General features: G+C 36.5%; 2 protein-coding genes across 2 annotated transcripts in view; both read left to right on the top strand.

Annotated features, from left to right (window-relative positions):
- ATR (ATR checkpoint kinase) overlaps positions 1-14535 on the top strand; it is a gene marked incomplete at its 3' end in the record, with an annotated part of 36317 nt that extends 21782 nt beyond the window's left edge. The window contains exons 28-47 of the mRNA XM_079539993.1: positions 15-193; positions 1070-1234; positions 1516-1607; positions 2200-2291; positions 2694-2871; positions 3520-3696; positions 4061-4220; positions 4891-5070; positions 5912-6054; positions 6433-6530; positions 7433-7665; positions 8392-8526; positions 9020-9220; positions 9570-9713; positions 10096-10246; positions 11008-11164; positions 11296-11449; positions 11950-12101; positions 12536-12641; positions 14362-14535. Coding sequence (XP_079396119.1) covers positions 15-193; positions 1070-1234; positions 1516-1607; positions 2200-2291; positions 2694-2871; positions 3520-3696; positions 4061-4220; positions 4891-5070; positions 5912-6054; positions 6433-6530; positions 7433-7665; positions 8392-8526; positions 9020-9220; positions 9570-9713; positions 10096-10246; positions 11008-11164; positions 11296-11449; positions 11950-12101; positions 12536-12641; positions 14362-14535 — 3071 coding nt within the window. The remainder of the gene's footprint in view (positions 1-14; positions 194-1069; positions 1235-1515; positions 1608-2199; positions 2292-2693; positions 2872-3519; positions 3697-4060; positions 4221-4890; positions 5071-5911; positions 6055-6432; positions 6531-7432; positions 7666-8391; positions 8527-9019; positions 9221-9569; positions 9714-10095; positions 10247-11007; positions 11165-11295; positions 11450-11949; positions 12102-12535; positions 12642-14361) is intronic.
- Positions 14536-15634: 1099 nt separating this feature from the next.
- LOC306949800 (5'-3' exoribonuclease 1-like) lies at positions 15635-26068 on the top strand (the record flags this gene model as incomplete). Its single annotated transcript, XM_079539825.1, has 12 exons — positions 15635-15709; positions 17997-18229; positions 19314-19411; positions 19760-19869; positions 19952-20062; positions 20259-20341; positions 22198-22285; positions 22379-22547; positions 23439-23506; positions 24482-24616; positions 25488-25554; positions 25959-26068. 12 exons carry the CDS (start codon positions 15635-15637, stop codon positions 26066-26068), a joined length of 1347 nt encoding a protein of 448 aa, XP_079395951.1.
- Between the last annotated feature and the right edge of the window lie 101 nt (positions 26069-26169).

The following is a 26169-nucleotide window of genomic DNA, read 5'->3' as shown; positions in this document are numbered from 1 at the left end:
ATTTTATTTTGTAGCTTCAAGCGAGGACTGTGGAGAATATCAGAACGTGACGCGCTTTTTAGACCTGATACCTCAAGATACCCTGGCTGTGGCTTCTTTTCGCTCTAAGGCTTACACGAGGGCTGTGATGCATTTTGAGTCATTCATCACAGAGAAAAAACAAAATATTCAGGAGCATCTTGGATTTCTGCAGGTTCTGTAGTTCCTTTGAGCGTTTGTTTTATTTTAGAATAAAAATAGACATATAGATGAATAAAACTTTGTCAGACTATTCTTTGGAATGGGAAGAAGAAAAGATGTACACGTGCTCTTGCTGTTGAATGCAAGTGTGTTTGTGATCTTTCAGCAGTATGTAGCATTTGTCCTTACTTGGCATGCTTCCTTTATTTGAAAAGGAAGGAGAAAAATCTAGAAGATCGTAAAATCTTGAAAATAGTTGATTTTTTTTTTTTTTATTATCCTTGTTATTGAATGTGTGGCTTTTATTCCTTTCAGTTAACACTATGTCTTTTGTCACAGAAAGTACAGCCAAGTATAAAAAAATAACAGCAACAAAAAAAAAATTGAAAGAAGGCTGAGTAATTTATTATGAAGTAGAGAGAGAGCTAACACTAAGGACGTTCAAAAGGATTCCAACTGTTCTTAAGAAATATTCTGACCTGTGAAATAAGCCTCTCATGGTTTATATTCCACAGTGACTTCTCAAATTTGAAAAACTGTGTCGTATGATGCTTTTCCACCATCAGTAATCTGCAGCTTCATATATAATTTTAGCATAGGATATTTATTTTGTCCTTTTTTAAAAAAAAAACTTGTTATTAAGGTATGGGATCACGACTGTTGCAATACACTAAACAAAAGGGGGGCTTATCATTGGAATTTAAAAAAAAAAAAAGCAGAACAAAAAAGTACATCAAAACTGATGTTTACAGTGAGAACTTCAAGCAAAAACCTTCTACAGTAGTTTGCCTTGTTTTTAATAAGATGTGTGATTCTGAACATGTTATATGCTAAGTACCTTCTTGTGTAAGGAGCTGTTTTTGATGTCCATTTCTCTTCTTGAATAAAGAAATTGTATGCTGCAATGCATGAGCCAGATGGAGTAGCTGGAGTGAGTGCAATTCGGAAAGCAGAACCGTCCCTCAAGGAACAAATCCTCGAACATGAAAGTATTGGCTTGTTAAGAGATGCCACAGCCTGTTATGATAGGGCTATCCAACTAGAACCTGATCAGGTAAACGTGACAGATTAACATATTTATATAATCTTCCACAATACGGTGATTAACTAATACATACAAGTGCCAAAAAATACCTCTTGAGTATATTCTTTACAATATTTAAGTAAAATATGATTTAAGAGTTTTCTGTGACAGTTGCTGAGTGATGTATTACTATTTGGAAGTGTCTTATCAACTGCAACGGATCTCTTATTGGGTTCATATTGTAATTTGCAGGCGTTGGTTAATAGTTGATGATTGTTTTTGTCCAGATTTGTTTCTTTTCCCATTTCTAGATTATTCATTACCATGGTGTAGTGAAGTCCATGTTAGGCCTTGGTCAATTATCTACTGTAATTACTCAAGTGAATGGAGTACTTGCAAACAGGTAATATGAGTGTTTAATGCAATGTTTGAGTAATACATATTTCTTGTATTAACTTGTATTGTATAATTTCTTGTATTTCTTGTTTATTGTTAGTCATCTTTGTGCATTATCAAGCATTTAAGATTTATCAAGCATATCCAGCTGGCAGTGTGAAGCTAGGCAACTTCATCTACTTTGTCTATAAATTGCTTATTTTAAGATTTTCCCAGGTGTTAGTACATTATCTGAGTTGCGTGCAGTATTGAGATCTACTTTAAAAAACAGAATCCTTCATTTCTCAGTGTCTTATTACTTGTTCCATAGCTGTTCCGTAGTCTAATAAAAAGCTAGTAGTCTTTAAAATATACCATTAAAGTCAAGTACACTACCTGGAAATTGAATTTGTGAGATCCTGGTGTATAGTTTCTGTTTTTTCATCAATGCATATCCTTTGGGTTTACTGAATTCTAATAAAAGTAAAGCTTCCTTCACTTCTTTTGAAGCAAAACAGAATTCATATAAGAAATATTTACTGTATTTCTAATATAATATAAAATAGAAATGATGTATGGGGAGAAATGGAAAAATTAGTTCTCTTGTTCTGTTTGAATAGGTCTGAATGGATTTCTGAATTGAACACGTATAGAGTTGAAGCAGCCTGGAAACTGTCACAGTGGGATTTACTGGAGAACTATTTGGCTTCAGGTAAGCTATGTCAAAATAAGAATATTCTCTTGCATTTCTGACCAAGTGTATCTGTTAGCCTAATTTTAAATCAAAGAGCAGCTTTTGCAGTTGTTCAGCTGTGGATTTAATTAGGAGGAGGATTGTTCCTGATGGTCTTCTAGATTTTGGGAATGTATTTGATTGTGAACTATATAGTCTTTGAGTAGCAATTTGAAGCAAGTACCAAGACCAAATTTCTTATGAGTTAATTTGGGATTGCAGTTGTGGGGTGGAATTACTGAGTGTTTCTAAAATGTGTTTAATTATTTCTGAGAGAAAGTTACTCTGAATATTTTTCAAGTAGCATGGTAATATACACCAGCATGTTCAGGTTAAGATGCAAAAGAAGCAAAGTTTTAAGAGGCTTTTTTCTCTCCAAAGATGTGAAGTCCACTGCTTGGAGTGTCAGATTAGGACATTTATTATTATCAGCCAAGAAGAAAAATGAAGTCGCGTTTTATGAGACGCTCAAAGTTGTTCGAGCAGAACAGATTGTGCCCCTTTCAGCAGCTAGCTTTGAAAGAGGATCCTATCAGCGAGGATATGAACACATTATCAGGTTTCTCATTTCCATAATATATCACTATTTTCGATGTTAGAAATAATGTAATCGAATTTATGGTACTGATTCATATTTACTGTCATTCTTTTGCATACTCAGCCAACAGGCAACCTTTGATTAACTGGGAATTTACTTTCCCCATTTAATTTCCCTGTTAAAAAAAGTGTTCACAAAAAAAAAATTGGCTTCAGTCTTTAAAAACCAGTAACCAAGTTTATGTAGTCATTGGGTTATTAAAAAATAAATCATTGCATGGCATTCTTGACATAGTACTTATAGGCCAGTAGCTACCATGGCCTTAACTTCATTAATTTAAGAGCATAGTTTTTGATATATGCAATGGCCTAAAAGCGTTCAGAAAAAATTAAGAATTGGAAGTCCATCCCTTTTAAGTAGCTTTTAATCAATTTTGAAGTAGGATTTTATATTAAATTAATATTTATTGAATATTTTTAATTTAAAAAAAAAAATTCCTTTGCACTGTAGATGCATCTTTATGGCAGGACCTTTCATGAAACAAATCAATTAACATACTTTTAGAAAGAAAATAGCAAAACTTGTGTAAAACTTGTGTGTGTGCATACATGTGCATATACGTATAAGCAATTTTCAATGACTTGTTTTGTTTTTATTTTACTACCACAGGTTGCATATGCTCTGTGAGTTGGAACATAGCATTGGACCAATGTTTCAGCAACCAGATGGTGAACACAGTAGAGATTCCCTGAATTGGTGTGCTCGTATTGAAATGACCCAGAATTCTTACAGAGCAAAAGAACCTATTCTAGCACTAAGAAGGGCTTTGCTTAGTCTTAGTAAAAGGTGAAAGCATGACTGTTTCTTGTATCTTGTTCTCAGACAGGTTCTGGCTTCTTGTATGCATGTCAGAATAGAGAAGATAAAACCGTAGAAACATACGTTGTAGACAAAAGCAGACCTCCTCCTATTCTTGTATTCAAAATGTAAGGGTGTTTTGTGTAGGAAAGATAAGAAAGATAAGAGAAATGTAGGAAAAGAAAGAAAAAAAGAAAAAAGAAAAAAAAAAACATTAAAAGAAAGATTTTAAACAGTTGCTGTATAGTATATAGCTCATCATGAAATCGGATTTGTGTTTCGATACTCTGTGACATTGTGAAGCTGCGTTTGTTTCTAAAATTGTTCATTTCCTCCAAAAATGTCTTGGCAGCCAGGATTACAGTGAGCTTGTTGGTCAGTGTTGGCTCCAGAGTGCTAGAGTTGCAAGAAAAGCTGGTCATCATCAGACTGCATATAATGCTCTTCTGAATGCTGGGGAATCTACACTCTCAGAACTTTATATAGAAAGAGCAAAGTGGCTCTGGTCCAAGGTAAGCAAAATAAGAACTGAATTTACTTTCTTACATGCAAGTAAATAACTTTTAATCTTGAAGAAAAAAAAAGACATGTGGTCAGTCTGTGTAAGATAAAATACATCAGCTGGGACTGTGAACTTGTTCTGATTGCAGTTAAGCCATGGGAAGTTTTTGGCATCCAACTGCTGATCAGTTTTTTTTTATCTGTTGACTTTTCTGGCAGCTGGGTATGAAATGCTTGGATTACCTGTTTCTGTTGATGCAACCTAGAGGAATTAAATTTTAATAGTAGGTCACTTTCAATTTCTATTGTTTTAACTAATCAGAGAGAGGCAGAAATGGTAGCAATTACAGTGCTATCGATCTAACAGGACAATGATGCAGAGCTGAGGAGATTTAAGGAGCATTTGAAGACAGTAACATTTAGTGACAGAATGTTCTGTCACTAATGTAGAATATCTCTAATGTATATATATTTCTATATATTATTAATATATATATATATCTATATTAATATAATTCTAATGTAGAATATCATAGAAAATGTCACTAATGTAGAATGTAGAACATTACATGCAGAATGTTCTAGAACACTCAAGAACACTATTTTACTTTATTAACAGCTGTAAGTTGTTTTATATCTCTCTTATTTAAACTATCTAAAATGTTTTCCTCTTTCCATTAGGGTGAGGTTCACCAAGCACTTATTGTTCTCCAGAAGGGAGTGGAGCTATGTTTCCCTGAGAATAAAGCACCATGTAATACCAAAAATCAGCTCATCCATGGTCGTGCAACACTGCTGGTTGGTAGGTTTATGGAAGAAACAGCTAACTTTGAAAGCAATGCAGTTATGAAAAAGTATAAGGTAATTCAATATGCTAAGTTTAACAAGGCAGTAGTTTTTAATAACATGTCTTTTATCATTATGCTTCTGATGATGTTGACCAAACATAGCATTGCTGGGAGTAAGTGGTATATCAGTGTGTAAATCTTGTAAAGATTTAGCTGTCTAAATTAATTTAAATATGAAACATCAATCTGGAGAAAGCTACAATTCCAAAGTGAGGGAGCTAGAGGATACTTGGTATAAATCTAAGTGAAAAATAAATAAATAAAATACAGGAGTTTGTGGATTTATTTTTTTTTAAATGCACATACAAATGTGGATTTCTCCCTAAAATGTTTAGACTGCTCTAAAAAGGCAGTGTAATTCTTCATTGTTATGGTTGTCTTTGGTAGTGATATAAAACTGTTCTTTGCTGAACTGTGTAAAAACACTAATGCTTAGCATTCTCTACACTGTTACATTGGCCTGGGAAACTAGTGTTTGGGGAATGGATATGCCATTTGTTTTTGGTCTAATTTATGCCGTGCAATTCTGGTGTTTCACTTTTTGAAAACCTTAAAAAATAATAATAATAATTAAAAAAAAGCACAGTATTTCATTGATCAGGAATTTGATTATTTTTTTTTTTTATATTTTAGTTGAGAAATCTTAAGTCATCGTGGTTTATATTACTTTGCTGTCTCTTAGTCCAAAAAGTGCTTTAAGAATAGATTTCTAGTTTGCATAGGCATTGGTCCCAATTCTGGATTCACAATTAAGAGTTACCTGCACAGTTACTACTTTTCTTCACATACTTCGCACAACAGTAACTAATACAATAATTTTGTTTCTCTGACAAAGTAACTCTTCTTTGTTACAGGATGTTACACTATTGTTGCCAGAATGGGAAGATGGACATTTTTATCTTGCTAAATACTATGATAAATTAATGCCAATGGTAACTGACAATAAGATGGAAAAGCAAGGAGATCTGATTAGATACATAGTTCATCATTTTGGAAGGTTAGACAACAGAAAGATGATGATTATGTATTTTGGGTATACGTTCTTGCAGCAGCTCAGACTGACTCCTAATTTTAAGCAGCAGTGAAAGAAAGCACTGCATACTTGATTTAATGAACAATTCGTTTTATTTCTGCCTTCTTAAGCAATTGTTGTCTTAATATGTAGGATAGGAAGTTAAATATTTCATCTGCAGTTTTGATTAATGTAAAACATAACCCGTATGTATTAGTAAGCCTTTAGTTGTTGCAGATGCATTAACATGCTTAACAAAAAATTTATACTCCAGAATGGAATGTATAGCAATTAAGGATATTATATTTGTATTGCTTCTAGTATTTATTGTTAACATATTGTGACTTCAGCATGTAATTGCAGGTCTCTACAGTATGGAAACCAATTTATTTATCAGTCAATGCCAAGAATGCTATCTTTATGGCTGGATTTTGGAGCAAAAGCATACGAGTGTGACAAAGGTAAAACTTTCTTTTTCAACGTTGTATTTCCTGTATCATGCTTTTATATATATGATCAAAAGAGCAGTAAAGTGTATTTCTGCTGGTCCAGCTATCAGAAAATCGCATCTTTTATACGTACAGGCAGTTTGATGACTGCCTCTTTCACATCAGCAATAGACGTTGTTTCTCAAAATGTTAATTCAAGCTAAACTGAACTATCTGCTAACTAAATGTATAGCTTTTGTAGATTCATTTGCATGTAATGAAGGTGAAAGTCTTTCAAAAAGTTATTGTTAACAAAAGCATGTCAAGCACTAAGCAATCCAACAGATTCGTTAGTAATTTAGTTTCAAGACTACTTGCCCATACATTTCTTTATAGTGTTTTATTGTGTCTTTAAGGTTTTCAATGCATTTTTTAAATGGAATATTTTTAAACAGTAGTTAATATTTTGTGTTGCTTTTACAATTCCAAAATCTTCCTTCTGCTGTTTAAGATAGTCTTCTCTGCAAAGATATGTTTAGAAATATTTCAAAGATAAATACAAAATAGAGGGAATTCTTATACTCATGTTTGAACTTCTTATATTCTTTTGAGGTGTGGTTTTGTTTTATTTTAAGGGTGGAGAGCTTTTCTAGTATTGTTTGTTTTATGTTTCTGTTGTCTGTGCTTATTTTGTTTCCACCTATGCCTTCTGTTAGGCTGATTAATGAAATGGTGTATATGTTATGTTACTGTCTGATCTGTTAAAAATAACCTTATGGTAGGCCAGGTTTTTTTAGTAGGTTTTTTCTTTTTTTTCTTTTTTTTTTTTTCCTCATGAAAATTACTAATAAAATGTGTTTCTGTATGCTTGACTTAAATGACTTGATATTTCAGGTGGCAAAAGTGATGAAATCTTACTGTCTTGTGTTTTTCAGCAAGTCGTTCGGAACGCGTTCAAATGAAAAATGATTTGGCTAAAATAAATAAAGTGATCACAGAGCACACGAATCAGCTAGCACCTTATCAGTTTCTGACAGCTTTTTCTCAGCTGATCTCCCGAATCTGCCATTCTCATGATGAAGTCTTTGCTGTTCTGATGGTGATTGTTGCTAAGGTGTTTTTAGCCTACCCACAGCAAGCAATGTGGATGATGACTGCTGTGTCTAAGGTGCCCTGATAAGTAAAGCTACGCCTTTATTAACTCTTCAAAATTTAGATCAAATTGAGTGTTTTAACTGCTGCAGTGTGGCTTCATGGAACAGGTCATCATGCTGTCATAGCACCAGGTTTTATTACAGTCTAAAGTTCAGAAATTTCAGATTAAATCTAGCCAGTAAGAACTGCTGACTTACATCCTGAATTGGATGATTTATTCTGGAAGTAAATTTGAATAACAAAAAGCTGTGAATTGGGTGGTTATGGAAAACAGATTTTGTTGTTTTTAAATTGAAATAGTGCTTCCAGTTTTATAATCAAATATTCACTCCTGTGTCTTGATTAAAAAGGAAGTAAATATATTGCTTTATTTCTAAAATGTGCCTGGCAATAGAGTAATTTAAAAGCAATTTAGAAGGTATGGAGCATTCTGTTTCCGTTAGGCTAGTTAAATAATATTCAGGGTATGCTCATGTTCTTGAATAATTTAGTCTTTTTGTTGCGAGTCTCCAGGGAATGGTTTGAGAAGAGAATTTGAGTGTGCGTGCACACATAGAGTATTTTACTTGAGTATTTGCAAGTTCAGGCACAAGATTTCTGATAGAGAACTTCCTCTTGAAGGTTTTCATATGACAAGCAGTTAGTAAAGGAAATACTACTGTTATTACTAGAATTTTTGTTCCTTTAGGGATCTTTTTAATTGATTGTTTCATGAATTTTAATTTCACTCTTTTTTCAGTCTTCATACCCTATGCGTGTCAATAGATGCAAGGAAATACTAAATAAAGCTATCAACATGAAGGAGTCCTTAGGAAAATTTATTGGAGATGCAACACGCCTTACGGATAAACTGTTAGAACTCTGCAACAAACCGGTACTAAAAATAAACAAATTAATGCATCTAATAGAATTATTCACAAGTGTTTCACAACAGTTTCTTCTGATAGCTCACATTAAGCAGTGCATCACATTACAGTAATTTCTGTTATGTTGCAGCCACTTGTAAAAGATTTGGGGCATTCTTCTTAATAAAAATATGTTAGTAGTAGAAAGCAGTTCTAAATGAACATCCTTTAAGTACATAGCAATACATTTCTGGATGTTTTACTATAAATATAAGCTGGCTCTGTTGTGATAAACATATGAACTTGATAATAAAGGTAAAATTACATAAACAATTTCATTATTACATATTTATGGTCAGAATGAGAAATATATGCTGTAAGGGCCAGATACATTTATTTTGGACCACATCCATTTAATTTGGAATGAAATTTGTAATTTTTCAGATTATCAAAAGCTATCGGTGTAAAATTGCAATTATACTCGATATGTTTATTTTTAACTTTTAAACAATTTTTTTTCAGGTTGATGGAAACAGCTCAGCATTAAGCATGAATATTCATTTCAGAACACTTAAGAGATTGGTAGAAGAGCACACATTCAGTCAAATTCTCATTCCATTACAGTCTGTAATGATACCAACTCTTCCTTCAATTCCTGGTACACATGCTAACCACGACCCTTTTCCTGGATGCTGGGCCTACATTGCAGGCTTTGATGATACGGTAAGCCTCTGTTTTGGCACCTAACTTTAAATTTAATGTTAAATAAATACACTTTCAGTTTATCTTCTTATTTTGCTAGGAATGGAGGAATGAGTGGGAAACTTCATAATTACCTTCATAGAAAAATGAGTAGTTTCTGTCATAGTAATGTCAGAAGGATATAGCCTCCTAGTATTTAGATGAGGTTTTGTTCTGAGATGTTGTAGCACCATGGAAGTGCTAATATGAGAGGTTAAAGTGGTCTATGGTATATAGATCTATAGGTATATATATATGGTATATAGTGGTAGATGTTTTATTTTGTATGATCTGATACGAGGTTAATAAAAAAAATCCATCTCTTCCTCAGGTAGAAATTCTTGCTTCCCTTCAAAAGCCAAAGAAGATCACTTTAAAAGGTTCAGATGGGAAATCTTATATTATGATGTGTAAACCTAAAGACGATCTAAGAAAGGACTGTCGGCTCATGGAATTCAACTCCCTTATTAATAAGGTTTGAATTAAATATTCAGGTTCATTATGCATAAAATTCTGAACTATCAAACAATAACAGCAAAAAAAAAAAAAAAAAGTGGGGGGGGAGGAGAGGAGGAGGGAAGAACTTTGTTCCTAATCTTGAGATAAAGCTCCCAGGAGGAAGAAGCAAACCCTTGCAAAATATTTCTTCAATCGCAACTGATAATGCATGATTTGTTACACAGCTGTGAAAACAGCTGTATTTGCTCTACTGCAGATATTAAACTTAGAATTTTATATTATGGATTGTGACTGGAAAACAAATGTGAACAGGATAGTTAATTTTCAATATACATTTCCATCCTGTTATTTATTATTCTCATTTTTTTCTTTTCATCTTTTTTGTTTTTTGCCAACAGTGCTTAAGAAAAGATGCAGAGTCACGTCGGCGAGAACTCCATATACGAACCTATGCAGTTATTCCATTAAATGATGAATGTGGCATAATTGAATGGGTGAACAATACTGCTGGTTTGAGAAACATCCTAATAAAACTTTATAAGGAGAAGGGTAATAAATAAATAAATAAATAAAAGATATATACTGTACAACTTTCGATTGAGGGGAGGAGAGAGGAGAGAAGAGAAAAAGAGAAGGATGTTTAAGTTTGGATGTGATCCTGGGCTACCTGCTCTAGGTGGCCCCATTTGAGCATAGTGGTTGGACAGGATGACCTCCATAATTCCCTTCAAACCTAAGCCATTCTTTGATTCTTATGTGTTGTGTTTTGTTTAAGGACTTTTGCCTTTATTAGTAAACAAGATAAACAGCAAGGAATCGGACTAGATTCAGTCACTGTAGTTCTATCTGCAATATATTATTATTTGTGTGCATAGCATATTTTTACTCTTAACTGGAAGGTAACTGGCACCTGCCATGAACAATTTCCTTATCAATTATCTGTTAACATAATCATCTTAATATATTCCTGCACTGTTGGCACTTCTGCTGAAACAATTGGCATAATTGTATAAGAGAACAGATGCAGCACGGAATAATAGAAGATTGTGGAGTTCTACTTCAAATTTGATCAGTTGTTTCTCATTTCTAGTACATTTATGTGATATGTTGTACCTCGTCTACTGTTTCAGTTAGCATTATCAGTTTTTATTTGCTCTCTAGCACCCCACCAGCTGCATGTTATGTAGGTTATTTTTCATTTATTCATTTCATTTAAATGTTTATCATATCTAAAATATCGTACTGTAATTGCATGTATAATGCTTTATTTGGGGGGATTTCTCTTGCCTAATTGAGGAGGTCTCTTACAGGTATCTATATGACTGGAAAGGAGCTACGTCAGCATATGCTTCCAAAGTCAGCACCTTTGCCTGAAAAGCTGAAGATGTTCAAAGAAGTCCTTCTGCCTCGTCATCCTCCTGTTTTTCATGAATGGTTTCTTAGAACATTTCCTGATCCTACTTCATGGTGAGTGACTGGGATTGGGCTAGCTCCAGAACATCTACTTGTCTATTTCATTAAAAATTAATGATGCTATTGAATGAAGGCATAATCAGGGAGGTGATTTTGTCTAATACATCTGATTCTTATTTGCACAGGTATAACAGCAGATCTGCCTACTGCCGTTCTGTTGCAGTCATGTCAATGGTAGGTTACATACTTGGTCTAGGAGACCGTCATGGTGAAAACATCCTGTTTGATTCTTTGACTGGTGAATGTGTGCATGTAGATTTCAACTGCCTTTTCAATAAGGTGAGAAATGGCATCTTGCTGAACTTGCTTTATATTTTACTTGCGTGTAATTTTGTAAACATCTACAATTGTTTTCTTTTTTTTAAAAAATATATTTGTTGTGTTCTGTCTTGTGTTTTGTTTCTTATTTATACACAATAATATGTGACACATAAAGAATATTTGCACTGCATTAATGGAAGCCAACTTTTTGGTTATGCCAGTATCAGATGAAATAGCCCCACATTTTTTGTTTGTATTTTGTGACTCTCCACCACCACTTTCCAACCAAAGATGTAATTATCACGTGCAGAGTCTTGTTGCTGTGAAGGGTTTCTTTGTGTTCCTAATGTTCAGCACAAAAAAATCCTAGGGTTCAGTAAAAAAAAGAAAAATTACAATCAGAGTGGGATTTTGAGTTTTGATGTTTCTGCTAAAAACAAAACAAAACAAAAAAACCAACAAGCTTTTGGTTCAGAACATCATGCATATATAGTATGCCCTTTTGTATCAATTAAAAGGGAGAAACTTTTGAAGTTCCGGAAATCGTTCCTTTTCGTCTCACCCACAACATGGTTAATGGAATGGGTCCAATGGGAACAGAAGGTCTCTTCCGAAGAGCTTGTGAAGTCACAATGAGGCTTATGCGTGATCAAAGGGAACCTTTAATGAGGTACAGCAACTGTTTTTGCTAAAGCTCTGAAAAAACTCTCCCTAGTCTAAACAGAGTAGTTCCTTAGAAGACTTCCTGATCCTGCTTCATGGTGAGTGCCTGGGATTGTGCTAGCTATAGTAGTATGCCAGTTCCAGCATGTCTATCATGCAGCTCAGTCTTGCTATGGCATGCAGTTAAATATAAATCTACAGAAATACTCAGCACAAACTTTAGACTCAGTGGTTTGTTACTACAAGTAGATAATTCTTATATATTCAAAATTTATTCATATTACTGATGTTCTTTAACTTACCATGTAGCCTTCGTGGTTCTTCCTGGCTTCAGTGTATATTTACATTTGACTCTAAGCAATCAGTATTCTAATATCTGGCATAAGTACTGCTCTTGTCCAGTGATTTCAAACCTTTTTTATTTTTTGTTTATTTCTTTAGTGTCTTAAAGACTTTTCTTCATGATCCTCTTGTGGAGTGGAGTAAGCCTGTTAAAGGGAATACAAAAGCACAGGTGAATGAAACTGGAGAAGTTGTCAATGAAAAGGTTAGTTGAAAACAAACACAGCATAAATATTCAAATGTTACTTGTCCATTACAGTTGCAATTTGTATTATTTTCTAATTGGAAGCTTAACTTTCCTTTTATTCATTTTCCTTCATTTTAAAATTACTCTTTTCTGATGAGTCTGTATTCCCTTTTGTTTTTATTGGTGAAGAATATAATTTATGTACTAAAGAACCAAGCAAAATAAAATTTATAACTTTGTCATGAGTATTACTAAATCATCAATAATACCAACAGAAAGCACAGGATAGTCAAGGCTCTTGCCTTTCTGTATTCTAAGACATGTGTGCTCCAGAAATAAGTGATGATAATACCTGAAAAGCATTCCACGTGTCCTTTCCAGGGATGTTTTGTGCTTTCTGTAAGTACCTTAGAAATATGTGCCTTGTTACATGTCAAGGAATACTTTATAAAAAATTAGGATTTAATATTTGCTGTTTCTTTTGTAGGTGCTGATAAATATTGTACTGTTCATCCAAAACAGAGCTTTCACAAGCTGTAGTTTAAATTTTTTCCTTCTGTAAAAACCTGTCTGATTTTTTTTTTTGCTTTATAAGGAATATTTGGTGAAAAAGGCTGATCATATAATAGCAGACGAAACTTAAGAAGCACTGATAAACAGAGCAACTAAGATAAGAACAAGCTAAGGAGGTCACTCTGAATTTATTTCTATGGAAACTACAAAGAGCACAATAACACTGTTGTATAGAGCAAATTCTCAGTTACAGAGCACTATTTTTCAACGTTGTCACCGCCGTTAGCAGTGAACAAGAGCCTACATGCCTCACGTGTAACTACCTGCATCCGCAGAGTTGCTACTGATGAAAGCAGCACCTCACTGTGCTCACATCCACTGTTTGGTCTCTGTCAGAGTGCACCTCTGCTGCCATTTGTCACAGGGCAGCAAAATGTAACGGGATATTGGAAAGGTTCAAATTCTACTGCTGTAGCCGCAACATCACCTCTGAAGTCATGGGCTGACATAACACAATAGAAGACATATGTTAATAGAAGACATGACTGTTATAAAAAGGGTATGAGCAGTCCTCATACCATACTGAAGCTGCATTCCAGCAAAAAGCTTAACTGAGCTATTTGAGCGCAGAAAATCTCCTTGTCTTGGAATAGTTGCTGACAAGGCAGTCTCTACATGGCTTTTCATTTTGTTGCAGGGCCACCCACATAGTTACATACGATAACAGTCTCTTTGGATAGGTGCCAGCGTTATGCTTGATCTTTAAAAGACACTGTGAGGTTAATTGCTATGAACTGGCTACTCTAAGAGGGCCTCAGAACAGTTTACTTTGAGTTGTTCATTTTCAGTTCCTAGTAATTTTGGCCTAAATTTTCTACTCATCTCCTTTAATGTTATTCAGAATTAATAAATAAATCAATCAATAAAAACGCTAGGAGAGCTTACATTTATTTGTAAGTAGTTTTGTGAAATAAAACATTCTAACGTTTCCCAATACTCTTGTATAGCTTTTCCAGTTTGTTCTGTTAAATTTTATCTGTAGAATTTAAGGCAAAAACTGTAACTTGACCGGTCTGTTCATTTTAAGTGATAATCCTTTCATTGGTACAGACATTTGGTTTTGTATTAAATTAGCATGCTGGTTGCAAATATTGTAAGACTTTTTTAAGATGTGGAAGTCCATGAACATTAGCAATACTCATTTTTCTTCCTTCTTTTTTTCTAGGCCAAAACCCATGTCCTTGATATAGAACAAAGGCTACAAGGTGTTATTAAGACTAGAAACAGGATAAAAGGATTACCCTTATCTATTGAAGGGCATGTTCATTACCTCATTCAAGAAGCAAGCGATGACAATCTGCTCTGCCAAATGTATATGGGCTGGGCTCCATATATGTAAAACTTGTTCGCTTCAGAGAAATACCATTCACAATTGGTGAAGCAAGCTATGATATTGTTAAGAAGGTATTAATCAGTGTCAACTGATTACTTGTATTTTCTGATTGTAAACATTGATCCTGTCTTTTGATCAATCTGAAATCTGTATAATACACACTTGCAAATATGAATGCACTTACGCATTCTTTACATATGCAGGGCAGTACATATTAAAAGCTAAGTAGACTATACAAGGCTCTGCAACTTTCTTAGGCACATACCTACTCTGAGTATATTCTTGGTACTGAAAGGATGCATGGTAACTTCAAAAATACTGTATATTTTTGTGAAGATTTTCTCATTCCATTTGGCTGTGGATTAGAAAAGTTGACATTAAATATCATACTGATAACAGTGTGGAGTGGTGCTTTCAGCTTCTTCTGTGTATAGTGCAGAAAGCTGGTTTTTTTGGTGTTTTTTTTTTTTTTCATAAGTAGAACTTGAGTACTGATTTATTTAAATTTTATCCATATTGCCTAATATCTGAAAAGAGTGGCCCTATGTCTTTTTTTTTTTTTCTTTTCTCTTTAATTTAAAAAAAAAAAAAAAAAAAAAAAAAAAAAGGCAAGCAGCATTTGAGATCTTAAGACTTCTCATGAGTAACTTAGGGGAACATTACGGTGTTCTACGATCGTTTCGTTAGCCTTCGCTTGGCACAAAGTGGGGAGCTGAGGACAGCAGCCGTGAGCCTGCGACAGCAGTGCTGAGGCAGGACGGTAGCGCCTGTTCCAACAACACGTATTCAGGCTCCCGAGAGCCGTGGACGTCTCCGGAACAGTCCTAAAGAGGGCGGCAATAGTAAGTGCTTGCTTTCAGCCGGCCTCGCGGGGGTGGGACGCCAAGGGCCCGCTGCGCCTCGTTAGCGATACAGGGTGCTGGGGCGGGTTGCGCCGGGTGCCCGGCGGGGGGCGCTGCAGCGCCCGCCGCTCCGCCCGCCGCTCTCGCTTGGTCGGCGCGGGGCGCTCTATGGTGCGGGCGGCTGTCAGCACCGTGCGCCGGAAGGAGGGCGGAGCGGGGCCCGGGCTTGTTTGGGTCCGACGGGACGGTGGGGAGAGGCGGCCATGGGGGTCCCGAAGTTCTACCGGTGGATCTCGGAGCGGTACCCCTGCCTCAGCCAGGTGCTGAAGGAGCATCAGGTGAGCCGGGAGCGGGGCTTCACCGCCCGCCCGGGGCCCGCCGCCGGGGGGGCAAGGGCCGGAGCCGGCCGGGCGGGAGCGGGCGGGCGCGGGGCGGGCGGCACCGTCTGCAGCCCGGCAGAGCGAGGAGGGCGGGCGGCGCTTCGGCGCCCCCTGAAAGTCGGGTGCCCGCTCCCCCGGCTGTGGGAGGACCGGAGCCCGCGACCGGAGGCGGTGGCGCGGTGCCCGTGCTCGTCCCGCTGTGGCGGCACGGCGGTCGGAGCAGCCCGCCGCCTCGGCCTTTGTTGCTGAAGGGAACGCCGTTAGCGGCAGCGCCGAAAGCCGGGCGGGCAGGCAGACCCTTCTGAGAGAAACCGCTTTCGTACCCGCTGCTCTCAGGCTCTCGGTTTCCCTGGTGCTGCCGTGTTAAGGTATGTACGGCTCCAGAGTGGGCGCTTGGCCCTGCCCTGAAGGACCGCAGCTGCTCCGGGCTCCGCGTTTGCGGTGGTACGGCCGGGAATCGCACGGCGGAGCAGCGGCGGCTCTCGGCGTGAAGGAGAGCCGTGTGGGCTGGGCGCCGGCTGCGGGCTGCGATCCTGCGGCTCGCGCCTCGGAAGCGAAACAGAAAGCGCGGCTCGGGACGGCCGCTGTGCTGCTGTTTCTGAAGTCTGTGTGGTGTTACTTCCTTGTGTGTGGTGTACCTGCTGCTTATGGGGAGGGGAAGTGTCTGGGCTACTGCTTGTGACCTAGAACGTTAAAATATACCCGCATTCTTCCTTTTCTTCCCAGACTGCTTGAATATACAACCTGACACGTGCTAGCAGCCAGATAAGGATTTTAAGTTGTTTCATATATACTCATGTGCTTTGTGTAAAGGAGAAGCCTGTCTTTTTCCAGTGTAGAAGCCCTGTGCTTTGGTGTGAGGTAGCAGCATGGCAGCAGAACACAGCCCCTCTGGCTGATAGCAGTTTACTCAGCTTTTCCAGGGCTTGGGAAGTTTGTTTTCAGCTATTTCCTGCTGTGGCCAGGTGTGGTGGCACTTTGTGCCAGCGTACACCTGGTGTCCTGTTTATTACGGATTATAAACAGGGCATTGAATAAACTGCTATCATCATCGTGTGTCTGCATATGTAAGAATTCATCATGTTAACAGAAACCCTGAAATATCCAAATCTGACTCCCTTTGAGTTCTTTTTGTAGAAGTGCCATGCTATCTGGTACTGAAGCACCAGGAAACATTATTGAATGTCTGAGACCATCTGCTTTATCACTTAATCTGGCAAGCGTTTCTGTTCTGAAGTACTGACCTTTGGTCTGTGTTCTAAGATTTGGAAAAGAGAGTTTATGTGCAGTTTAACATCTTTTGATTGGGTTCAGAAGAACTCTAGAGAAGATGGGGGACAGAATCAGGAGTGGACTACAATTAATGCTTGGGGTTTTAATACTGAAACGTTTATTTCTGCTGACTGGAGTTTGTGTCAGCTCCATGAGCTTGTTAATGACTGAACTGGTCCTTTTTTTGGCAAAATAAGAACAAAATAAAATGTGTGGTGGTTATGGAAATTTGCTATCGCAATGCTAAGAAAGTTGGTAAGTGTTAACAGCAGTTTGCTTGATGCTTGGTGTGGTCCTTTTTGAACCTTCAAAAGCAATATGAGAAGTAGGGTGGTGTTCACTTTGCTTTATAAAAATAGTAAAGAGCTGTGTTTCCTCCTGAGTGAAAGATGGTTGCTGTGTGACTTTCTGTCAGTCGCATACCTTAGTCAGGCTCCGTGCAGCCTGGATAGACTGGTTAGGCTGGCACAGTGGTCCCTGGTGTTCCTCTATGTGGAATGCCCCACTGCTCATTTTCTAAGTGTTTTCTTCAGTGGCCTTGACCAAGAGGGATGGAGGAAAGCTTTCTGATCTGGGATGGGTTTTTTTCCATTTCCTTTTCTTTTGCCCAGTGTGGGCCACCTGTGTAAGTGACATCATTTTTCTTCTCTGTACTATTAAAGAAAAAGCTGCTCATAATAACAATAAAAGGCAATTTTCATGTAATATATGTCTTTTCATAATAACAATAAAAGGCAATTTTCATGTAATATATGTCTTTTTTTTTTTTTTTTAACCATAATAAAACTATGCTGGTTAGGTAGTTTCTTTTTCATGCGTATATGTGTAGCTGGTACTGAACGCTGGTGTTCAGTAGATTCCAGTGAAATCTTCTGCCTTAGTTCATTTGCAGACTTTATCTTAGCCGTACCTTTCTGTAGTGATTGCTGTACTTCATCCATCACCAAATGAGTACTAACTGTGGCTTTTTTAGATTCCAGAATTTGACAACTTATACTTGGACATGAATGGCATTATACACCAGTGTTCACATCCAAATGATGATGATGTTCACTTCAGAATCTCAGAAGATAAGATTTTTGCTGACATTTTTCACTACTTAGAAGTACTGTTTCGCATTATTAAGCCAAGGAAGGTTTTCTTCATGGCAGTTGATGGTGTAGCCCCAAGAGCAAAAATGAATCAGCAACGTGGCAGACGGTTTAGGTGAGAATATTTATTCCTGCTCTGTCTTTAGGATAATAATTATTTATTTAAAATACTTAAAAATATGTTATACAAAATAAAATATATTGTAAGTAGGCCTTTGACACTGGCTTTAACTTTTAGGTAAGTGAAGGTAGCTGCAACTAAGATGTTAACAGTTAAAGTTAGGATTCCAAATAAGTTAAATTTGCTCATTACTCAGATGCTTCTCTGCACATGTGGAGCTTGCTTGGAGAAGGATAGGGATTAGTTTCATAATAAATTTTCAGTGAAATAAATGCAATACAGCTCTTGAGGGTATTTCCTATGGCTTAGGAATGTGTAAGATTCTTTGCTATGTGCTATGTCCCTAGATAGGCCTTTTTGGTAATTATAGCAGGATCTTCTGTAACAATAATAGACAAGGATAAGTTTGGGAACTTATGAAACTCTAGTTTCCACTGAAACTTGTTAGCAAGTAACTCAAATATACAGCTGCAGGTGGGTTTTACAGCATTACCAAGTTTGTATTCAATAATCTGGGAGACTTAGAAGCTGTTTGGAGACTGCTGTGAGGAAGGAGATCCGGTGGTGAGACAGTACAGGGATGCTAAGTGAAATGAGACAGAAAAAAATAAAGGGAAAGGACAGTAGAAAAAAAAAAAAAAAAAGTATTTTGTTGTCAAGTCAGGCTTGGTTTCTCCATTAGTGGTTCTAAGGTTTGTTCACAGCTCCTACCTGCAGCCCTGTATTCCAGACTTGCTGCTTTGCTTAGCTACAAGTTAGATGCTCTTCGTTGTTTTGAAATAGCATTCCCAAAACATTTAAATCCCAATAGTTTCTATTGTCTCGGTGTTAATTTCTTATTCTTATGATGAGCCACTCAGTTATTTCTTGATAACTGAAATATTAACTGTATCTGAATAATGGCAGATCATGATCATTACTGGAGAAAAAGCTATTTTTAACAAGTCTTTCTGTTATCAGATTCAAGTTTGAGATCTGTGCAGGAGTTAAATTTCTCTCAGCTATGTGTTTTGTCACAAGAACATTACAGTAAGATATTTCCTTCTCTACCCCTTCTTTCCAACCCATTTTGTTTTAGATCAGCAAAAGAGGCAGAGGACAAAATAAAAAAGGCATTAGAAAAGGGAGAAATTCTTCCTACAGAAGCCAGGTTTGACTCCAACTGTATTACACCGGGTAAGATAATTTGCTAGTTATTTTAAATTAAATGGTTAATTTATTATTTTTCTTAATCTATATTTTGGAACTGTTTTCCTATCTATAGATGGGGTTTTTTGTTGTTGTTTATTTGTTTTCAATTTGGGGCAGTTTGGGTAACTTGTAAGATTTTTGGACTACTGTCTCATTTTAGAAAAGTGTTTAAGGTGTTATGGGAAAAATGCAACTTACTGAAAAAAAATTCTACCCCTGTTCTGTTGCAGAATATTCTTTTTGTTTTTCTTCTCATTAATAGTTCATATATGCAGATGTGGTTTTCAGTGACTGGTGAAAAGCTTCATGTTTAACTTAAGTTTCTGCTTTCAGGAACGGAATTCATGGCCAGACTGCATGAACATCTTAAATATTTCGTCAATATGAAAATTTCCACAGACAAATCCTGGCAGGGAATAACAGTCTACTTATCAGGCCATGAGGTTACTGCTTTTTTATTCAAGTTTTATTGGGAAGAAAAGAAGTTATTTTATGGAAAAATACGATTGTTATTTTTTCTTGCAGACACCAGGTGAAGGAGAGCATAAAATTATGGAATTCATCAGATCAGAAAAAGCAAAGCCTCATCATGATCCGAACACAAGGCACTGTCTCTATGGCTTAGATGCTGACTTGGTACGTGCAATTAAAACAGCAGGGGGTTTCTAATTGTGTCCTCTTTGTCTCGTAAGTGTGCAGCATTCTAAAATGCTGTTCAACAAGTATGTAACTTTATCTTCCTGCAAAATTTTCGTTTGTAATAAAACAGGAAAATCTTGTGTAAAAGTTTTTAAAAATGAAGTAAGACTTGTCTAATATCTCTTTGCAATAGATAATGCTGGGATTAACAACTCATGAGGCACACTTTGCGCTCTTAAGAGAAGAAGTCAGATTTGGTGGTAAAAAATCTCAAAGGTGAACTGTTTTTAACTTTACTCTTAATTTATATGACGAAATGAAATCCAAGAGATAGTGCATAACTAGAGCAGTTCCTTGAAAATTGTGTATTAAATTAATGAAGTCTTAGCAATTTTATTAGAATATATGTGAATTTAGAGAAGTCCAATTGTTGTGATTAAATTTGTTTCCATGGGCAAATGGATGCTGTTGGGGCAGCTGGTGGAAAAATCCTTAGGCCTGTGGTGTGTTGTGTGTTTTACTCCGTATTCTGAATTGAGCAGCTCGGGCTGTATGATATTGTTGCCGGACGTCTTACAAGTGCTTTTAAAAGGCTCTGTATCTCTTAGGTTTTGTGAGGTAAGTGCCTGGAATAATTGCTGAAATCGACTTGTTTGAAGTAGCTGATCGTTTGCTCTTACTCTGGATTTTGCCGTTTGAACTAACTTGTGTGCTGTCAGCAGATAGAACCAGGTGTTTTGTTCCAGAGTTGTGCCTGGACATGGACTTATTCTGAAGTAATAGAAAAGATGTGTTTCTGTGGGTAGGTTCCTTCTGTGATGGACCTTAGGAAGGTATTTGATGGGTGAAGGGGTAGGTGGGAAAGCCGGAAATATTCTTTGTTACAGAAAGGCTTTTGAGTAACACACATTGAAGTCATATGGTTGTTTAGATTTATGCATTAGCAACAATGGTGCTTGTATGTTGTTATTACCAAGGTCAGTGTGATAAACATCAGAAGTATTTGCTTCGTAGTCTTCTATAGTCTCTTTACTGATACTGGTCAAGTCTGCCTTGCTCTGCTGATGGTGTTGGCATGTAATACTGCGGTGTTTTAAAAGACTTTGTTAGGTTCTTATTAAAGAAAAATGGTCTCTCCTCCTGTTTTTAATAAAAGAACATGAAGTGTGACGGCCTTTTGATGGACTAGTGAAATGAAATGAAATGAAATGGCAGGATTTCCCAGGTGGCATTTTTTCCTCAGGTGTTTCCTCTAAGTTTAGCCTTTCTGCAATGCCTGGGCAGTATCATTCATTACAGAAATTCACTTCTGGAAATTATGTGAATTGCCTTCTTTTGATACAGTCAATTTTTTTTTAGGAAATATTAAAAATAGATACAAATTGATGTCTAACAGAAGTTTCTTGGGTGCAATTCTTTGCTTCACAATAAAGTGACATATATGAGAGGTGGAATAGTCTTAGAGCAGTGACTTGGATCACTTGGATTTTAACAAAAGTCTTACTTGCAGATTTGAAAACTACATATATTAATTTTGGCCTAACTTTGGCTTAAATGTTAACTAGTTTTCATGAAGAAGAAGAGAGTTGACAAATTTATGCCATAGATAAGAAGTAGACTTATCTTTTTTTGTGTGTGTGTGTGTATAGTAGTACTGTGTTAAATCACTAACATATTTATATTATAATAACTATATTATAATAAATATAACATATTTATATTTTCTGGTTGAGTATATTCTTTGTTAAAGTAGCGTTTCAAACGAATATGTACAGAGCCCAGCCAGATTGGACATGGGTCTGTATTCTGTATATGCTCAGAATAGTACTATCATAAATGCCTTAGAAATAGATTAGATTGCCCCTTTCTTTGGAGAGTGACTTGCTTATGAGACGCCAATGCAAGATGGAACTCCAAAAGGCTGCCCAGCTTTCTGTAAGCTAGCCATTTTCCATGTAGTGCCATCACACATGCTGTTAAGAAGATTCTACAGCACAATTTTGTAGTCAAAACAGATTCATCTTAAAATAGATGCAGTCTTCACTTTACTTGTTTTTAGACCTTGGATTTATTAAATATTCGTGTTGAAAGTGTGCTTATAAATAACTGACAAATTTTTGAATAACTTGCAGAGCGTGTGCACCAGAGGAAACCACATTTCATTTACTGCACTTGTCACTGATGAGAGAATATATTGATTACGAATTTTCACCAGTAAAAGTAAGTTCAAAAGGAGCTGTTATTGTGGGGGGGGGAAGGATAAAGAATTTACGTGAAAACTTCATAATAAAAACATTACTCTTATCTTTTTAGGACAAGATTTCCTTTGACTACGATATCGAAAAGATAATAGATGATTGGATCTTAATGGGTTTCCTTGTAGGCAATGATTTTATCCCTCATCTACCTCATTTACACATTAATCATGATGCACTGCCACTACTTTATAGAACATACATGGCTATCTTGCCTGAACTGGGAGGTAACAAGTTTTTTAATTTTTTTTTTTTTTTTTTGGGGGGGGGGGCAGGGGGGGAAGGAGGTGTTGGTTAGTTTTTAAAAGCTGAACAGAGGGAGTACTGTAGAGCAGGCTAAGAGTAAAAGGTGAGATTAAACTAGGTAACTTGTAGATTAATAATAATAATAATGCAATAAGGTAACGTGTGATTACGCTCTTGGATTTGTCTAAAGAGAGTCCTTCAAGGACTGCAGAATCCTGCATGTAGACAGTATTGTTATTTATTTGTTAAAACTCAGAGTTTTGGAAGGAATGTCATGGGAAGTAGGCACATTAACACTCTTCATTAATATGAGAGCTGTTGTGAAAGTAATGCCTCTTATTTCATTATGTAGGCCCCTGGCGTCAGAAGTGAATGTTGGTGGCATGATAGTAGAGGTTGTATCTTCCTGCCAATATTCCACTACATTAATTGCACCACTGACATTCATTGATGCTTGCTAAAGGCCCAGCAGTGGATGTGAGCACAGTGAGGCAACGTTTCAGCAGTGACAACGTTGTGTCACCTCTGCTGGTGCAGACTTTAACAAGTGCAGCATGCGGACTCTTGTTCATAGCTGGCAAAAATGCTCAGCTAATGGTGGTAGCTGTGTTGAAAAATAGTGTTTTGTAGTTGAGAATTTGCTCTATCAGCTATTGTTATTATGCTCTTTGTATCTGTTGTAGTTGCCAAACAAATAAGTAGGAGGTAGGAGTAACACATATATTTATTGATTTATTTGGCAAAACTGGAATATTCAGCATTGTTACCATTTTTTTAGACAGCCAGCAAGATTGTGTTTCGTTATCTGTGAGGCATTTAAGATATAATTTTCAATTTGTTAATTTACAAAACATATTTTATTTTCCTGATAGGTTACATAAATGAAAATGGGCATCTGAATTTGAAGCGCTTTGAGAAATATCTCACAAGATTGTCAGATGTAAGTATTCATGATTGTGCTTCATGGAATGATATTGGCTGTTACATATGAGCTCATTTCATGTCCTAAAATATACCGTGTAGTTTTAATGAATTGCTGGGTAACTATTTTACAGGCAGTACCATTAGGTGTTTGATATGGGATCCAACCAGTTGCTATCTGATCTTACCATATCTTAACAGGGAGAAAGCTTGAGCAATTTGATGCTTTAGCGAGAGTGTTTTAGCCCTGCAAGTGGAATGAGGATCACCAGTAGAATCATGATCCTGAGTTATTGATGAATGGATGACAGGTTGAGCAAAGTGCGCTGTAAGCAGTAATATTTGCTCCTCCTTTGCTGGTCAGAACTTTAAACTCTTTAATTTTTTGTAAGGTAGGATATGTCTGAATATCTTAGAGAATGAAATTTTTTGCACTTCTTTAATGAATATCATTGAAAAAGAGCAGTGAAGCATTACTATCTCTGAGGCAGGCTTCAGTGTTCGTGAGCTAAATGGCTTTTGGGAGGCAATCCTAGTAAGTGCCCCTGCATTAATCCATCCAGTGACAAGAAAAGATGTAGGGCATTTTAGAAAAGGAAATACCCTAGCCTTCCAAAGAACTTTGAAGGAAGCAGTTCATCTGATGTTCTTGCTTCAGCCCTGTCTTCAGATTTTCAGGTTAAACTATTAAAGGATTGGGTGTGTGCAGACTATTATCTAGCCCCCATGTGCCTCTAGTACTTGTGGATTTGATTGGTAAGTTTGGAAGTTATTTAACTCTTTGTAACGTATTGCTAGAAAGGGGTATATGGCTTGGGTCTTGTTACATGTTGCCAAGAAGAAAGATTTTTAATGTTAATCTGTTAGTTTGGTTATAGATCTAGAGCAAAATGTTTGTGTATAATATAATTCACCTACTAAAAGGGCACTGTTAATTTAGCAGTCTGCATTATTCGTCTTTTCAGTATTTCTAAACGTTACTCTTCCTGCACAGTTTGATCGTGAACACTTCAGTGAAGTCTTTGTAGACCTAAAATGGTTTGAAAGTAAAGTAGGCAATAAATACCTCAATGAGGCAGCTGGTATTGCAGCAGAAGAAGCCAGAAACAATAAACAGAAGAAACGCAAGGTTAGTGTTTTACATGCACTGTTTTGGAAATAAGCGTTGGTTGTTGGTGGTTGTTTTTTTTTTTGCTAATGAATAGTTTGCCAGCTGTAGTAATTTAGATGTTAGATACATAAAATAGTATAAATCTCCCTTTTGAGCCTTTTTGGCTGTCCTTCAATATAGGCCTTCGACTGAGCATAGCAGAAGCAGTGGGAAATTCCTTCAAGTTTAGACTGTCGCACTGTATCGTTACTCTTTTTTCAGTGCTGTTTGTGATTTGTAAGAACAAATGTTAACTATTCCTTACTAAGAAATGCTTTATTTTGGTTTGTTTTCTTACTTGCTGCAGAAGTTTGGAGCAGTTGTATAGTATTAGCCAAGCCACTTTGATGCTTTGAATGGCACTGGTAGTCAGGAGCATGCATATCTCGAGTACTGGGGAGGGAGCCAACTGGATGAGTCTTCTTATTGACTGCTCTTCGGAGTGCTGTACACATTAAAGAGTGTGTACTGTGAGAATGAAATGGATGTTTGGCTTCTGTCCTCATTTGAATAGTGATAAGGTTTGCTGATGAAAATTTTGATTGCATGCTTGTGCAGGGATATGTTAGAAATAGTCCTGATAGTCGTGTTTTGGAAAACAAGCGTTCGGATACTTTTTCTTAAAGATAGTTCAGGTTTTATCTGAGACTCCTCCTTTGTCTAACACTGATGGATAAAATTACACTCTCTAAGCAATTACTCAGGAAGAAAATATAGTGTTTATGTACATATTACATATATATTAATGCATAATAATTTTAGAATTTTGAGTTGCAGATTTTACAGTTGTGAATGAGGAATGTGCATACTATCCTGTATTTTTACAGCATGTCAAATATTAATTTACTAGGCTCAGGAAAATTCTCTCTGTTTGGCTGCTTTAGAAAAAAATGAAGATGAAGTTGTCACCTCTAAAAGTAAGTGCTAGCTGTTTTTTTGTTTTGCACCAACAACAGGAACTTTTTAACTTGTGTATAGATTTGGAAGACTTGAAAGAACTTCATGTCAGAAATGACCTGAATCTAAATGACAGAGTTACATACTCAGCTATTGAGAAATGGAAGTGCCTTATGTTCTTAGTTCTTATAATTGGGCTATGAAATTGGATGCCTATCTTTTTTTCCTTAGAAGTACCTCTTTTAATCCAGGCATTCTTTTTTTATTGCTGTGTTACTTTCTGTGTAAGGAAGGAATAAGTGCACATAACTGTGAATTGAGGAATAAAATTATACCATGAAATCAAAACTGAATTTCTTAACCTTATTCTAGTAGAAAGATTGTGGAATGTTAATCCATATTTTCCTCATGACTTCTTTATCAGCTGTTTTGGAAGATGAACCAGAAGATGATGATCTGTTTGAAACGGAGTTTAGGCAATACAAGAGAACTTACTACATGACTAAAATGGGTATAGAAGTAGTTTCTGAGTAAGTATATGCTTTTTCTTTCTGTTTATTTGATGTTGGTTTTGTTTTGTTTTGTTTTTTAATGCCAAAGACAGATGTTTTTTTTTGCTTGTATGTAATACAGGA

The sequence above is a fragment of the Tetrao urogallus genome, assembly GCF_951394365.1.
Source record: "Tetrao urogallus genome assembly, chromosome: 9".
Taxonomy (NCBI): Eukaryota; Metazoa; Chordata; class Aves; order Galliformes; family Phasianidae; genus Tetrao; species Tetrao urogallus.
This window is presented reverse-complemented; position numbering and strand designations above follow the sequence as displayed.